Source organism: Cuculus canorus, chromosome 11 (genome assembly GCF_017976375.1).
Source record: "Cuculus canorus isolate bCucCan1 chromosome 11, bCucCan1.pri, whole genome shotgun sequence".
In the NCBI taxonomy this organism is placed as follows: Eukaryota; Metazoa; Chordata; class Aves; order Cuculiformes; family Cuculidae; genus Cuculus; species Cuculus canorus.
Window position 1 is genome coordinate 6,006,153 of NC_071411.1, and position 16,030 is coordinate 6,022,182.

The 16,030-nt window shown below is 48.4% G+C and overlaps 1 protein-coding gene across 1 annotated transcript in view; it reads left to right on the forward strand.

Annotated features, from left to right (window-relative positions):
• Positions 1 to 15,731, forward strand: part of NCKIPSD (NCK interacting protein with SH3 domain) — a 48,288-nt gene extending 32,557 nt beyond the window's left edge. The window contains exons 6-13 of the mRNA XM_054076318.1: positions 2,486 to 2,656; positions 3,890 to 3,976; positions 4,551 to 4,689; positions 8,929 to 9,009; positions 10,169 to 10,297; positions 11,738 to 11,830; positions 13,357 to 13,529; positions 14,055 to 15,731. Of these exons, the coding sequence (XP_053932293.1) occupies positions 2,486 to 2,656; positions 3,890 to 3,976; positions 4,551 to 4,689; positions 8,929 to 9,009; positions 10,169 to 10,297; positions 11,738 to 11,830; positions 13,357 to 13,529; positions 14,055 to 14,258 (1,077 nt within the window). The 3' untranslated portion in view covers positions 14,259 to 15,731. The remainder of the gene's footprint in view (positions 1 to 2,485; positions 2,657 to 3,889; positions 3,977 to 4,550; positions 4,690 to 8,928; positions 9,010 to 10,168; positions 10,298 to 11,737; positions 11,831 to 13,356; positions 13,530 to 14,054) is intronic.
• Positions 15,732 to 16,030: the final 299 nt, after the last annotated feature.

A 16,030-nucleotide genomic window follows, 5' to 3' on the forward strand; every position in this document is an offset into this window, starting at 1 on the left:
CTAACATATTTGCTTCTCTGATAAATGACCATTCACTGGGAGATTTGCATTTGTGCTCAGCTCCTGAAAGCTGCCGTCCTCGCTCACAGCTGGATACCTGTTTTTCTGCCAGGCCATCCACAGCTTCCCAAAATGTTAAGAGCACACTGAGGCTTGTGTTAAAACAGCATGCTCCTTCCTTTGTTACCTCACAAAATTTATGTAATGAGCAGCACAATAATACATTTTTATTATATAATGGACACACTGAATTGAAGTCCTAATTCGTTCACACCCCAAATACCCCAAAGCAAATGACTAACAATTCTGTCTCTAATAAAGCAGATGAGACATCACTGTTAAACCTGGAGTGGTTTTCCTAGAAAGGGCTGGAGAGTTGAAGGTGTGCAGGAAGGGTGCCACCTCTGCACCTGGCAGTTTCGCATGGCGTGAGCCGCTCGTGTCATGGGTGTGTGATGCTGTGTGCATTGCACAAAACGTGGGCTTGTGTCTCTGTACAAAATTGTTCTGCTCTGATTTTAATGTGACGGTCTGCTTTAAAGGCTTGCTATGCTCGGCCACACAGCTGGCCTGTTGGAAGGAGCTATGCCAAGATAGGGCTAAGTCTTCTCCAGGTTTCTAGGAGAAGACACTGCAGTAGCAGGGTGTCCTGGCTGGTTACAGTAAAGGCATTTTCACACTGAACGATTGTGATGTTTTATTGCACACTGCAAAACAGCTTCATCCAAAAATTGTTAAGGTCTTGGTCTCAGTGAGTGGGTTTTCTGTTTGAACTTCTCATCTCTGTTCTCTTTCACCTTGCTGATCACCTGCTGCTTGTTGTCACTGCTGCCAAACCCTTGTGTACATAATTTGAGTTCTTCCACAAATTAGACCTTGCCTCTCTTAATGGTGCTGGGGCTCATCATCTGTAATCAGCCAGTTACATGTCCTGGTCTCCGCTTCTTACCCTGCTTTCAGAAAACCAGATAGTTCACATGATAAAATGCGTAAGTCCTAGAGGATTTTCCTGCATCACAGACCCCAGCAGCTGTTCGGGCAGGTTAACTGCTGTCTGAGTACTCCCCTCTCTTTCTTGAAGGAGAGAAAAGTGTAGGATGGAATCTTCACGGCAAGGGTTTTGTATGAACTGGAAGTGGTGGGGATGTGGATGATGGCAGTTTCAGAAAGGGGTGTGTGCAGTAAGATTTGCTGAGTTAATCTGCATTGTAGCTACAAGCTGCAGAGCTCCTGTGCACAGCAGTTGAGCTCTGCTGTTTGGAAGAAAGCAGAACCAGTGTAGCACAAGATAAATTGATCCCTGCTGCAGAAGATGGCAGTTGGCACGTAGAGTACTGTGCAAGTGTTTGCTTCCAAGTCAAGGATTAAAAGATCTGTCCCTTTCAGGCTGGAGGGAAGGGGCAATGAAGGGAACTTCTCCTTCCTGGAGGCAGTTGTACAGAGTAGTGGTTTTGTGTCCCAGGACACATCTGTGTTACTGAGGGTGAGCCTGGAGGTGAGCTCAGCTGCTGCCTGGCAGCACTTCTGGCCCATGCGGGGCTGGTTTGGCTTTCACCATTCTCAAGATGATTTTCAGAGACTGCAGTGGGCCCTCTGAAGGGCTTCTGAAAACCCACTTGATGCCCACACTCAGAAGGAAACCAATGTTTTACTTGTTTTGTGGGAAGGTAATAGAGTACCTCTGGGTTCACTGAGGTTGGGTGGCCCCATGCTTTTGTCACACTGGGCTGCTTTTGTGAAAGATGTGGTGTAGTTGACTGCCCTCTAGGAAGGCAGTGAGTGTAGTACTCTGGCCAAGCAGTCTGGGTTTTCCTTGGAACTGTTGCAAAATATGCAGAGGGCTGTGGTCATCTGAGTTGGCTTCTTGCCTTAAGTTCCTCTCTTATAGGAAGTGAGCATTCCCCTGACTGCAGTGTTCACCCTCCCCAGGACACGCGGGCAGCCACTGGTGTTCTGCAAACACCCTCTGGTTTACTGTGAAGAGAAGAAGTAGGGAAGTTTGTGATGTGCCTGAGTGCTAAGAGGTTACAATTATATGATCTAGGAAGTGGGTACAAATTCCCATGGCTTTGGGAATGTTGACTTGCCTAGGTCAGCCTTACGTTATTAAATGCAATAAGAAGAAAAGAGGTATAGCTTTGTTTGAGTGAGGTTTTCTGGACTCTTTAACATGCTTGGAAGACAGCTAATGGTCCAGCAGGTAGTGACGGCTTGGATTTAAAGACTTTCTGACCATGCACCAGTCCTGGCACCTATTTTGGTTCATTCACTGCATTAACTGTGCAAGGAGGGGAGACAGGTAGAGGCCCCAGAAGTCTGAGAGCTGAAATTAATGTTTGTGGGTTAAACTTGCTGGTTATTTGCTACCAGCTCTTGACTGAATGAGGTCAACTGCCAGTCCCAAGACAAAGATTAGAGGAAACAGGCACCCAAACAACAGCTAGCTGTCAGGACCCCACTAACCAGTGGGTTTGCTATCGTGCAGAATTTGAGTGCTGGGCTGCCCTCGGGACAGATCTGCCATGACGAGCAGCGGCTGGAGGTGATCTTTGCGGATCTGGCCAGACACAAGGACGATGCTCAGCAGCGCAGCTGGGCGCTCTATGAGGATGAGAACGTTATCTGCTGCTACCTGGAGGAGCTGCTTCGTATCCTGGTGAGTAAATTTGTCTCTTTACAGGCAGAGCAGACAGTGCTGGTAAAGTTCCTTTTTTCTGACCTCCTTTGCCTCTGTGTTGCCATTGGACCTGCTCTTTCAGAGGGCACAGGTTTATTCATCAACATGAAGCTCTGCTGTCCCGTGTGGGGTCTGCAGTCCTCTTAAGCTGCCTTCCACTCCACCTTACAGAGCTGTTCTTCATGGTAGCTGTAGTATTTGCCTATCAAAGAAGAATATAAATCCTCACCTCCAAAAAAACCAGCCTTCCACAGAAACCCCTGCAGTCTGCTGTGAAGGTTGTTGCACTCCTACGCCTATTTAAAATGTCTTCCGTTAACATCCTCTGTGACTGGAAAGTGCCAGCGGGGTGGGGCCCATTAAATGTGAAGAAAATTCTCTGGCTATGAGAGAAAGCTTTAAAGCTATTTTTGTGAGAAAGTATAAAGTGTCTCTCCACATCTGTGCACACAGGAGATGGACGTCCTCGTGGCGAGCAGCAGTGGGAATTACTGTCCCAGGGCTGTTGCTAGCACGTTCAAGCCCATCTGTGTAGGGAGAGCATGATGAGATGGGAACTCAGTGCGGTGACGTGGTCTGTGTTGTGGGTGCTGGTGTGGGGTTTGCTCTGATACTTATTCTGTATTCCTCTCCGGTTCTGACATAAGCAGATCAGATATTTTTTGTGTAATAAATCATACAGTTATAGAATGGGTTGGGTTGGAAGCAACCTTAAAGATCGTCCAGCTCCAACCCCCCTGCTGTGGCCAGGGACATCTCCCACCAGACAAGGCTGCTCAGTGTCTTTGTCACTGAACATACAGCCTGTGACACGCCGCTGTGGGCCTGCAGGGCAAGGTAGAGGGGGATTTTGTGCAAGCATTTCCTTGTATTTTTGAAGTGGTAAGAGATACTTCTCATGATGGGAACGGTGCTAGAGACACTCTGTGTAACTCCATCAAGGTGCTGCTTGGATCATGGGTTTTTTAGATGTTTTCAGCCCGAGACATGCTGTATAGTAGAGGCGTTTCTTAAGAATTCACTTTGATGCAGAATCTGCAGGGTGGCAGTTCTCAAGCTGTCTTTGTGCTCTGCCTTCAGTTTCTTTGTGAGATGGTGGGCTGGGGCTACTGAGATCTGAAAGCAGCTGGCCTCCCTCGAGGTCCCTGCAGCAGGCACCTTGCTGTTTTGATGAGCTCCTGGGCTGACCTGTTCATTCTTTCTTCCTTCCAGACAGATGCAGACCCAGAAGTTTGCAAGAAAATGTGCAAGAAGAATGAGTTCGAATCCATCCTGTCCCTTGTGGCCTATTATCAAATGGTAAGGTGATAGAATGCATCAAATTTCTCTTTTTGAGGTTTTCCTGAAGATGCAAAAGAGCAGGGTTGCTATGATGAATATAGGTAAGACGTTCCTCCTGGATAGGACAGTTCTGTGAACTAGAAGGAGTTCCAGCACACCCCTTCTGCACGCTGGCTGATGTCAATGCTATGCACGCAAGTTGTATGGAAGAGCAGAGGATGCTGTAGCCTTCAAAGCCGTAGCTAGCACTGTGAAGGGTAAAGCTTGCTGCTTTTATTAGCTCCATTGAGGGACAGAATTGGCATCACTAATACCTAGAGGAAGGATTTCTGAGGATGCCTTGGGAAAGCTGACAGGCTGTGATGGCTCCTCTTTTAATTGATGCACTCTTGTGCATTTGTAAATAGCTTTGCTTTGAAAAGTAGGTTGTGAGTAGAAGCCTTGGGAGCGAGGAGGAAAATGAGTATTCAGAGGAAGAAATGGAAGTTTTGCCTTCAATGCCCGACAGTAGGAACTTCTACCCGGTTATGTCTCTAGCTTAGGGTGAGGCCAAATCTGGGACATTGTTTCATCTAATAAATTGTTTTTGCAGGAACACAGGGTGCCGTTACGGCTGCTGCTGTTGAAGTGCTTTGGAGCAATGTGCAACTTGGATGCTGCAGTCATCTCCACACTTGTAAACTCTGTGCTGCCGATGGAGCTGGCCCGGGACATGCAGACGCACACACAGGGTGAGCCAGAGCTGCTGTACCCACATCCCCAGGAATGTGTTTTTCCATTAGATGATTTACAGCAGCACTGGTGGCCACCCAAGTGCCTGAGTGCTCTATGTGCCCAGTGCTCTGGGGAGAATGGTGTCTCTTTTTAAAGTTATTCAGGTTATTACAGCTGTAAGTAGAGAATGCACAGGAGGGGATGTTTCAGTCCAGTGGTGCAAGGCCCTCTAGCTCTTGAGTGTGCCATTAATGACCTACATCACTTCTTGGAGATGGTTTGTTTTGGCTTAGGTGCTTTGAAATGTGGGCATTTCAAAGGTTTGGAGTGCCTGAAGAACAGTGTTTCAGCTCAGGGCAAAGCACTGGTGGTGTGGAGAGAAACTGAGATCATTATTAGCCTGTGATAGTTACACTTTCCCTTTGTGCTGCCGCTGCTTATCAATTCTACACAGTGAACTTATCACACTGGTGGTGTCTTATCTAGTTATACATGAGAAGCTTCTTCTCTAGGCAGAGGTTTTACTGCCCAAGAAGCAAATAATGCTTGATTATGAGACTATGACTGTGCTTCTATGGCAACGTTACTCCTAATTTTTGTGCTGCCAAAAATAAAATTTATCGTGCATCCATCACTAATTCATAAAGATTGTCTCCAGGTGAACATCTTCTGCACTGTGACCAAACAGACTTTAGGCTCCTGCTCTGTTCCCAGAGCTGCCTTCGTGCAGGCAGGGTGGGCTGGTCGCCCTTGTTACTCCTTGCCTGGTTGCAGTCTTGCTGTTTCGCCAGGGGCTGTGTCATCCCAGATAGCACAGTTAACTCAGCGTCTTGATATGATGGAGCATCGAGCTCTGACTAGGTGACTTCTGCACACATTTGCTGATCACCACGCAGCACTTTTGGTTGAAGCGGGCCTGTCTCCCGGCAAGTCCTAGCTCTGGTTTGGGCACCTGAAAAGCATTGCAGTGGAAGTGGCTGAAAAGCAGTTCTGCTGTGTCCTCCAAATTGCCAATCTGCAGCTCTGCAGCATCTCTTCTTTCCTTATCTCCATCTCAAGGTGAGAGGCTTTTTCCACCGTTGGTTACAGGAGCCTCCCAAATCGGTGTCCTGATCCTGAGCTGCCTTCCTTGTGCTAAGCCAATGGCTGGCACTTGCTCAGATGTCATCTCTGCACCATCTAGTCCTCTTGGCCTTGTCAGCAGGGCTGCAGGGAAGTAACCATCCTTGACCCAAAAGTGTCTGTCCTTCAGAGGTGTTTTAGGGCATTAGTAGTTCCCTCCTGCCGTTCTGTGCTCATTGCTCCATGTCCTGCCAGCAAATGGCAAGCAGTAACTTGTGTGAAAACATGACCTTGAATCCTAGAATGACTTGAGCTTATTTTGGTACTGAAATCTGGAGAATAGCGGATCCGTGACATACCGTGGAATAGCTAATCCCTTCTGCGGATGGCGGGGGCCAGAGCAATCGGTGCCAGCGTTAAGCAACTGGGGAGCGTTGAGCTGGCTGCAGCAGCCCTGTGGGATCCCTCCTGGCTTGTTACTGAAGGGCAGCCGAGGCAGAAGCTTTGTAGGGGGATGCTGGGTGCCTTTGATGAGAAGGCACTTCACCCTGGGGCTGAGGCAGGCGTGTTGGCTGCTGGCCAGTTCTTCTGCCAGATGCTTGGGTCTTATTGCTTCTGGACAGCCACTTCCCTCTGCTGCGGCTGGCCTGCGCATCTTCCAGTGGTAGAAGAGATTATAATAAGCCACAGCAAGGCAGAATTAGCCAGAACAATTCCAAAGAAAATAGACAGGGATAATCCAGTCTGTAATCGTGACTTTCTCCCCTATTGCAGCTCCGTATACGTGCAAATCGGCTGCTGGGCAATTTTTACTTGAGTTACAGACAGTTCTGTCTGCTCCTACTGCCCAGGTTTTGCACTGCTGTGTTTAAAGGCTGGAAGCAAGGTCTTTGAGGGCCTTTGAGAAATATCTTTCATACGTAACGGCAGCTTTCTCACCAGTACCTCAGCAGGCCTCAGAAATGCAGGCTGGTGACCAGGCAGTCACACATTTCCTGCCCTTCACAGCCACTTGAGTGAAGCTTATCCTTCTGTCTTCAGCAGAGTCCCTGTGCTTCAGGAGAGTTGTATTAATGCTATTTACTTTCTTGTGGCCACTGGTGCTGCTTTGCAAGGAAAAAAACCAGCTGTGCTTTGCCTGGCATGGTGAGTCTTGGGTAAATCTGGCTGCAGCTGGGATACTCCAAAAACTTGTAGAGTTTGTGCTGAGCAAGTGCACTGGGTTAATCTGGATTTTCACTGAGCTCAGCTTTCTGACTGGTTTCAGAATGCTTTAATTCAGCGACCGTTGGCAAATCCGACAGGATTTGCCACCTAGTAGTGGAGTCTGCTGTCAGCCAAGATGAATGGACGTCAGTTCATGGCAGATGAGCCAAGGATGTGTAAAACTACCCCCCCATCTCTAATTAATCTCTTTCTCTATATTTGCTAAAACCACGTGTTTCTCACTGGCTTCTGGTTCTCAGGCCATTATTTCATTGCTCCTGATGTGATGAGAGAAAATATTTTGTTCCTGAAAGCTTTAACTAGAAACATGGGAACAGCAGGTCCCGGTGTCTGCCTGCAGCAGGATCCTGCCTCTGATACCCAACTCCTGAAGCTGCGGAGGAAAGAATGAAAAAATCATGGGGAGAACAGTTTGTCAGACTCCTTTTCTGTTGCAGTGAGCTTTAGCATCACTGACACCTTATAGCTGAGAGCTTCTAATATAAGTATGAATTATATTTAAGCCATTGAATATCCTCACTCTTCATTTACCAAGAGTAAACGCCAGTTTCTAGCTTTCCTTTGCTGCCACATGGCCTAGAGTGCTCTCCTACAAATTCTTAATCTTGTTAATGCTGTAGTATCTCTGGTTAAGCCCCCAGTGATCTATTTTTACTCAAAGTATTTGCTGTTTGAAAACTCAGGCGTCTTGTGGAGTCCTGACCACGTCTGCACACTCTTTGTTTACAGAGGCTTTGCTCACAGAGCTGACTTTCCAAGGGCACAAGGCTTGAATGATTCTCCAGCATCTTCCCCCAATGCTAAGAGTAAATCCAAGAGCTGCCAAATGTTTCAAGTCCTTTGGCCAAGTCCAGGAGTATCTGGTGACAGCACAAGCGTCAGCTTGTGCAGTAAAACCAAACTGCAGGGTGCACGTGCTTAGAGGTGGATCGATTTGTGCATAGAGAAGTGAGATATCTTAAAGGGTTGGAGGTAGAGCTGGATCCAGCATGTATTGTCCAGGGAAGCAGGACTGTTGAGAGAAGCGTCATACATTGAAGGGGCTTCCTCCTCTAATGAAAAGTAGTTTGGGTCATTTTTTTATAAATAGACCCTCCATTTTCTTATAATAAATACCCTCAAGCTCTTTCTGGCAGGTGAACTTTATTTTGCCATTATGGTCACCTACTTTTTAAAAATAATATTCCTTTTCCTATTGTCTTCAGACTCGCTGAACTGGATGCAGACTACATTTTATTATGACATAGATCCTATTCCATGACTTTTTTTTTTTTTTCTTTTCCATCTGCAAATACCCGCTGTGGTGTATCCATTAATTAAAATTCAGGAAAGGCACTGGCTGTGGTTCTGTGGAGTATTCACTTAGAGCTGTTGCCAGCAAAAATTGTGTTGGACTAGCAGGCTGTGGGATGGATTAATGCTGGAGACACGTGTGGCCTGGGAGGTGGGCAGATGCACAGCCCGAGTCATAAGCAGTGATCTGGTCTCCCCAGAGACCTTTTATACCTCCAGGCAGAGCTGACGTAGCGAAAGTAGAGCAGTGCAGAGATGGTAACAAGAAGAATCACTGTCCGGGGGTGGTGTTGGTTGGAACAGGCGGTATCTCAAGGTGGCCAGATGGATGCTTTTTCTGGGTTCAGTAATTATATAACTACGGGATGTGTCCTGGGACTGTGCAGGGGAGGCTTTTAATTATTCAGATCAAGTTTGCCCAGATCCTTTTAAGTGGAGGGGGAAAAAAATCAAGAATTCTTGTGATTATTTTTAAATTGCTTTGGAAATGCATGGCACAGAGGCGTGTGGTGTGCTTAAACGGGGAAAAACACCCTTATAGCTCAGTAAATACAGGAATGAGGAACAGCCTTATCGGTGTAAAATTGTGTGTATTAAATGCATGACTTCACAGCTGCAGTTGGGGAAGTGTGCACATACTCAGAAGACCTAATGGCAGGACCTTTATCTTGCAGATCATCAAAAGATGTGCTACTCTGCACTGGTGCTGGCAATGATGTTCTCCATGGGGGAGCCCCTGCCATATCATCATTATGGTAAGAGCAGCTTGTGCTTATGGCTTGACAGGACAGCAGACATGAAATTGGGACATCTAGGGCATGCCAGCAGTCACAGAAGGGACTTATCCTGGTGGCCAAGGTGGGGACAGCTAGGGGAAAGCCTAGCACGAGTAGGGCAAGAGTAGGATCTACTCTTTGCCAGTGGAGCCTAGCTGCTTAAACACTGGGCTGAGACGCCAGATTTCTGGAGAGAGCATCACAGATCTGGGCTGGAGCAGTGGAGGGTTGAAAAAGCTGTAAAAGATGTGGATTTGCCTTTCACACTATGACTAAGCTGCATTTTGTTTTGCCTCTGCCCTTCGTGAAAGCACACAGCTCTTACTTGCCTTGGAGACGTTCTGTCTGCTGATGAGGCTGAGAGCCCAGATGACTCTGCGAACGCCCACTAAAGCTGTCAGCTGCGTAATGTGGCCTCTTTGTCCTTTAGTCCAACCAGAAAGGACTGCCTGCTTCTTCTCCTGGCCACATTGTATTTCCCATCTTTGGGAGACTCTGGGCTCAGTTTTCTTGGAAATGCAGTAGCGATTGTTATAAGCATCTCCTCAGCAGCTTCACCTTAACACCCTGGTAAACACATACACAGATTAAGCCAGTGCAGTAGAGACTGTAGAATGAGCTTCCACACCTCCTGCTTTTCTCTTCTTGTGTAACCCTGGCAATTAGTTCCTGCAGGTGGACTTATTTGCATGAGCTCTTGAGCTTTCCTAATAGCTAAATTGAAAAATGGGTTATTACTAATGATCTGGATGATTACTTTTTTTATAATAGATGGATTAAGCCAGTGGTCAAGAATACAAATCTCTTTCTACCTGATGCCTTCATTGGCAGCAGTGGTGTTGGAACAACAGCTAGAGCAGGATTTAGTGTTTTATTTACTCCAAAACATTGCCAGGGGGGACCAGCTTTCAGCTTTCCCCTGCACTGTGGATAGTTCTCTGAGCTGCTTGTCTGTCTCACAAAGACACTTCAGTGGTCTGTGTAGTCCACTTGCAGAGTTGCCGATTCCCTGAAGGCTGATGCTGGCACTCCACTAATGGTTTTTAAGCATAAAAGCATGGAGAAGTGGCTTGCATGGTCCCTTGTTGCTTGGCTTGTTTTCACTGTGCTATAAACGGCCCTCTTTCTCCTTGCACAGAACATCTCAACTCTCAGTTTGTGCAGTTCCTGCTGGATGTGATTGAGGACGGGCTGCCCTCGGACACCACCGACCAGCTGCCTGACTTATTTGTCAATGTCCTTCTGGCCTTCAATCTCCACATCCCAGGTTGGTTTGATGCTGCTCTGCCTTGGCAGGATTTCAATGGTCTGGAGCAGTGAAGACATGAAGAACGGGGAGGGAGGATCTCACCAGGTCTTCATTGTGCTGTGATAACCTCTCCAGCTCCACTAGTCTCTGGCAATACAATGTGTTTAAACGTTGCGTAAAACCCTAGAGGGAAAAAATCATCTGAGAGCCCATCTTCAACCACCCCTCTGGGGCACAGTGGCTCTGTGAAGCCCAGCGGATTTCTTTCTCTGCTTCCACTGTCTGGTTCAAAGCAGTTGCTGAGCTGCTCTTGCAGAACGTGAGTAGGGTTAACTCATAGGCACAGCTGATTTGGGAGAGAAAATGCTTCAGTGGGCATTTCTTGAAACCAGTTCAGAAAAAGTCCTCTGCTTTCTGTAGGTCCTGACAAACCTCCTGTTTACCTAGCTGCACCGCTTGAAGCTCATTCAGTGTCTCTGTGTTGGAGCCATTCACTGTTGGCCTGAGCTGCGCTCTCTCCTGAGCACCCTCGTTTTCTGTCTTCCCTCCCCTGCTGAGCTCCATGAGAACAGACAGCACATCTGGTCCTGAGAGAAGGGGATTTGCCCTCTCACTGACTACGAGTTTTGGAGTCTGTTTTTGGAAGAAGGAGAGTAGTTCCAGGTCCTACTAAGGCCACTCCTCAACCCAAAGTCTCCTGGTGTTCCCATTGTCTTTAGTGAATTACTTTCTCTTGTTCTGCTTCATGGCTTTATCCTTGGCTTTGTGGAGAGAGGGGAGGATAAAGCAGCAAGGACATGTCCAATAATTTACCTATTATTTTGAGTTGCACTTCATTAAAATTTATGTGAAAGTTTCTAATTTCATGTGAAAGTTGATTGCACAGAGACTGATTAAGTATGGTCTCTGCTGCTTTCATTCATTACCCCTTCTTACAGTTACCCATATACTTCCTGGCTGCAGTAATTAGGCAATAATGCATGATGAGCAGTAGGTTTCTGGGGGGGTGTTGCCCACCTGGGGTGTAGCCGAGAGCAGAGACGTGTTCTCTGATGCTAAAAACACATTAAATGATGTACAGGTTGCTTATTAGTGCGTTGAATTTTGATCCCTCTGTCTGTAACATTCATCTATTGTAGAGCTCAGTGGTGCAGTAGTAGTTCAAAAACTCTTCTTTGGAAGGTATTTCCCAGTACTTGGCTGGGTGGACTAAAGCCCACAAATGAATCAGAACGCACAAAGTCGCAAGTGTTTCCTGCACTGTTTCCAGATTTCTTTCACCTTTCTTCTCCCTGCCCCACCTACTCTGTGGGGCTGAAACTTTTCATAGCCCTGATAGAATGTGGCTCGCCAAAGCTCCCCAGGGCACTGATGCGAAATAGAGTCCTCCACTACACTTTTTTTATTACCATGGTCTTCAGGAAGCAAAGGGATGTGCTGAACAGGTTTCTTCCTTAGTTCCAGAACACAGTGTGATCATGACTACAATAAGCAAGCACTCGAATGTCAAGACTTTCACAGAAAAGCTGCTACTGCTGCTGAACAGGGGAGGTGAGTGTTTGTGGCACTATTTCATGCCTGGCAGGGGGTGTCTAAGGGACGCAAGCCTGGTGCTCATTAAGGGGTGGGATGTGGGATGTGTTAGAGATGCAGGTAGCTGAGGAGCTGTTGGCTCAGGCAGGACATGCTGCTTCCTGGTGAGCTTCTGAGGGTGGTGGGCTGCATTGCTGAGGATGGAGCTGCATAAAGAATAGAGCGATGGTGATGGCATCTCGGGAGAGAGGAGAGGCCTCTGGGCCAGCATTTCCATTGCAAACTGGTCCCCTCATCCCTCTGGGTCAGATCAGCCCCATCTCGGGATGTGGCTGACTGCAATGTAGGCAAGCTCTTGCTTGGAAGAAAAACTGGCTTTGGGTCACTTCTGTCCTTGGACAAACAGGGCTCCATCAGCACTAATACACAAGCCTCTGCCCATGCTGGCAGTCATCGGCCCTGGGGGACAGATCCAGAGGGAGATCTTGCCTTCCAAAATGCTGCTTAGAGGGGAACTTCCCATTTCCGAATCACTGGCAGAGGGTTAGCTTTGTGTCTGCTCCAGGCATAGAGTAAAATCCACTTTACGTGTAGAGCTTTTGCAAAGCAGATTGCTAGAAAGCTGGAGATCTCCACAGGAAGAGTGGTGCCAGGTATTTCTGCCTGCTCTGCATGCCACTATTGTGCTTTCTAATGCCTTCTGGAGCACAGGGGCTTTGCCTGAGATTCGTTTTGTTGATTTGCTGGTAAATAACTCATCTTGTGATGCTTGCAGCTCATCTTACTCTGGTTTTGGTTCTCTTTGGGATGGTTAAATCATTGTCTCCACACTATATCAGCTTGAGGGCAGCCAGCATCTCAGTGCTCTTCTGTCTGGCCTCAACCCAAAGCCTTTGTTAAGCCCTTTCCCTGCCAGATTCCCTGCAGGGATGACCTTACTGAGAGGATTGTGAGAAGAAAGAGAGGGGCTACAACCTAATGAAGATGCTTGTGCCTGCCTTCCTGACAACTGCTGGGTGCCAGGAGACTGCAGCATCCCAGATCCCCTCTTGGGGTCTGCAGGGATGCATATTGGAAGAGAAAAGGATCATTTAAACTGGAAGGTCTTTCTTTTCCTGCTTCGGGATGGTACTGGCTTGGCCTCTGTGGTGAAAGCTCATTTCTGGTACGGGCTCTGGTGGGCTTTTCGCTGTGGTCATTGAACCAAACTTAATCATCCAGGGAGAAAATGAGTGGCTGTTGAGCAAAAAAACAGAGCACTAGATGCACTAATAGGCTTTCACCTGAGATGGTAGGTGAAACATAAACAGTGATTAATGCTGATGCTAATGAGTTTGGTCTCTGCTTGGTACCCTGCAGAGCTGCCATCCTGGTTATGCAGCTTTGTGCAAGGCACTAAGGTCTGCCAGCACAAAAGCTGGCCGAGGCCAGGGGCAGCGCCCTCTCCAAAGCATTTAGGGTCTAACACAGGGATGTGCACTGAAGATGGAGGAGCTGGGCAACGGTGGGTGTGTGGCTCAGCACAGTCTTTCTGCCTCCCCCAGATGATCCAGTTTGTATCTTCAAGCATCAGCCTCAGCCGCCACACTCAGTGCTAAAGTTTCTGCAGGACATCTTTGCCAGCAAGGATACGGCCAGCATCTTCTACCACACGGACATGATGGTCCTGATAGACATCCTGGTGCGGCAGATTGCTGATCTCTCCCCAGGAGACAAGGTGCTCACAGAACTGGGGAGGCACTGGGAAATGGAGCACAGTCCCAAAGCAAAGGCAGGAGTGCAGTCTTGGGGTTGGCACAGCATTTATGGGTGCTAAAATCAACTTTTGAGGCTGAGGACGAAGGGGGTGTTCATCCTGCTCAGCACACAGCAATAGAAAGGCATGTTTGAAGAAAGATCTGCCAGGCTTCTGATGGTCTGCAGCATTCTGTCCTGGGACCTCAGGGAACGGGGACCCTCTGTGAGTAGTAGAGGCAGGAGGAATCTCTGTTTTGGTATTGAAAGAGGCAGAGGATGTGTGCATATTTGAGGAGCAGCTCTGGGTTGCTGTGGGATAAGCAGAGTTTTCCATAGCTACTAATGAGCCTTAAGGAAAAGCAGTTGCCTCTGGAGTTGCTTTCTGGCTGGTAGCGCAGCAGCAGCTGTTCCTGCGCTGATGCTGTAATGGAGGCTGGCATGCTTGTTTATCTCACTTTAAATCTTTCATTGTGCTCTGTGTTTTGTCTCCCCTCCCACTTGGCAGCTAAGGATGGAGTATCTGTCTCTGATGCACGCCATCATCCGCTCCACGCCCTATCTGCAGCACCAGCACCGCCTCTCCGACCTGCAGGGCATCTTACAGCGCATCCTGGGGGAGGAGGAGGAGGACCAGCAGTGCCAGATGGACAAACTGATCATCTTGGAGATTTATAAGGAATTCCCAGAAATCTCTCCTGGTACCAGCTAACCGCCCCTTGGCTTGAACTGGAGTTTGAACCACTTGGATCAATGATGTCTCTTGTTGACACTTTCTCCCCATTCCTTTCCAGTAGAGCTCATACCTTATATCCCTCTGTGCGAGGCCTAAGGTTGGGACAGTGTTCACCGGCCCTTTAGAGACGCCAGTGGCGGAAAGGGCAGAGGGTGCCCCTGGGGCCTGGTGCTCGGGGGAAGTCAGAGCGAGGTGGGCACTGGCGCGTGGTTTGCCTGCAAGACTTGGGCAGGAGGTATTTAGGCAGCTGGTGTTAGCGGGAAGGGCAGAGAGCTGGTGAGGGACTTAGCAGCCGGGGTCGGGGTGGTGTTTAGCTGCACTGGTGTCCCAAGGTCCAGAAGAGAAAGGCCTTTGCCTTAGAGTATCACTTCTTTTCCATGTGCATCTCTCTCCCTGCAGTGACCAAGTGGAGTCCGCTGGTGCTTGGAAGAAGCTTTTGTAACATCTGTTTTGTTTCCTGCTGCTAGTGCCAATGTGCTGCAGCCCTGCCATGGGGAGGTAGCTCGCTCGCTGTCTAACGCCTGGTCTAGTGAGCCTTTCACACCCTCCTGGCTCTCAGCTTTGCCCCTGGGTAGCAGCCCGCTTAGGGTCATAGAGGTCTTACTCCAGCAGCTGCTTTTTTCAATCTGCTTTCTATAGTGACGTTTAAATCTGAACTTCTTGCACACCGTGGCAGCCTAGAAGCAGCAGCCACGTGGGTGATGCTGCCCTTAGAAAGCCTTTGGCGTGGACACAGTGCATAGATGTGTCCTGCCAGGTGAAAGCTGCTGCTTGCCATCTCTCTCACAGCATTGTCTGGGGCTGCGCATCGGCAGGCGCGCTCTGTTTGTGAAGCGTGTGGATTTCTTGCCTTGAGCTTCATAGTAGCTCTGCCTCGCTGCCCTCCCTCTTCATGTGGCAGCGCTCAGAGGCAGCGTGAGCCTGGTGTCCAGTAGCTGTTTGTGACTATGCACGAGTGTGGGGAACCCTTATTTATATTTCCTCTAGGTTTCTAGCAAATGGGATTAATTTCTTTCCCTGCTACAGATAGTCACACACTAATGTGGGTCTCTTAGATATTCCTGTGCGCAGTCTGGTCACTCCCTGTCCCCAGCTCTTCCTTTGCTGTATCCAGTGTAGGAGCTATCAGAAATCAGAACTGGAAACACTGGGCACGGTGTTTTTTTCCTAGCTTGAGGCGATGACACAAGCTCTGTTCTGCAGGCCTGGACTCTGGGCACTGGAGCAGTGATGCTTGGGAACGGAGGGATTGGCCTTGCCACCAAGGGGGATGAAGACCTCCTGGAGTCAGCCTGGGAATGCCCAAGCTTAATAACCATCCTCGTAGAGAAACCTGGTTTTCCCCTGTAAAAATGTATGAATGTCAAAAGGGATCCTGTATTTTCTTAAACACTTAAGTGTAACAAGCAGAAGAATAAAAATGTCTTAAACTGGACTAGTATGAACGTAGCCCTGCCTGCTCTGTCCTATCATGGGGGATCCGAAGCGATGGGAGCGGCTTGGGTGCCTGCTGCCCGCTAAGGCAAAGCAGTGGATGCTGATCTTCAAATGGGAGCAATGCAGTAGTTTTCATCTTCTTGTATTGTGTTTTCCGACCGTGTTGCTGGCACACAAGGAGTGATGGAGGGCAGCAGCCCTTGCTAGTGGCACAGCCACCCACTCCAGGGACATGGCCAGCCTCACTGCTCCACAGTAAGGGTTTGGCAGAGCTGGACTCAGCAGTTTGCTTCCTGCAAGGCACACGCAGC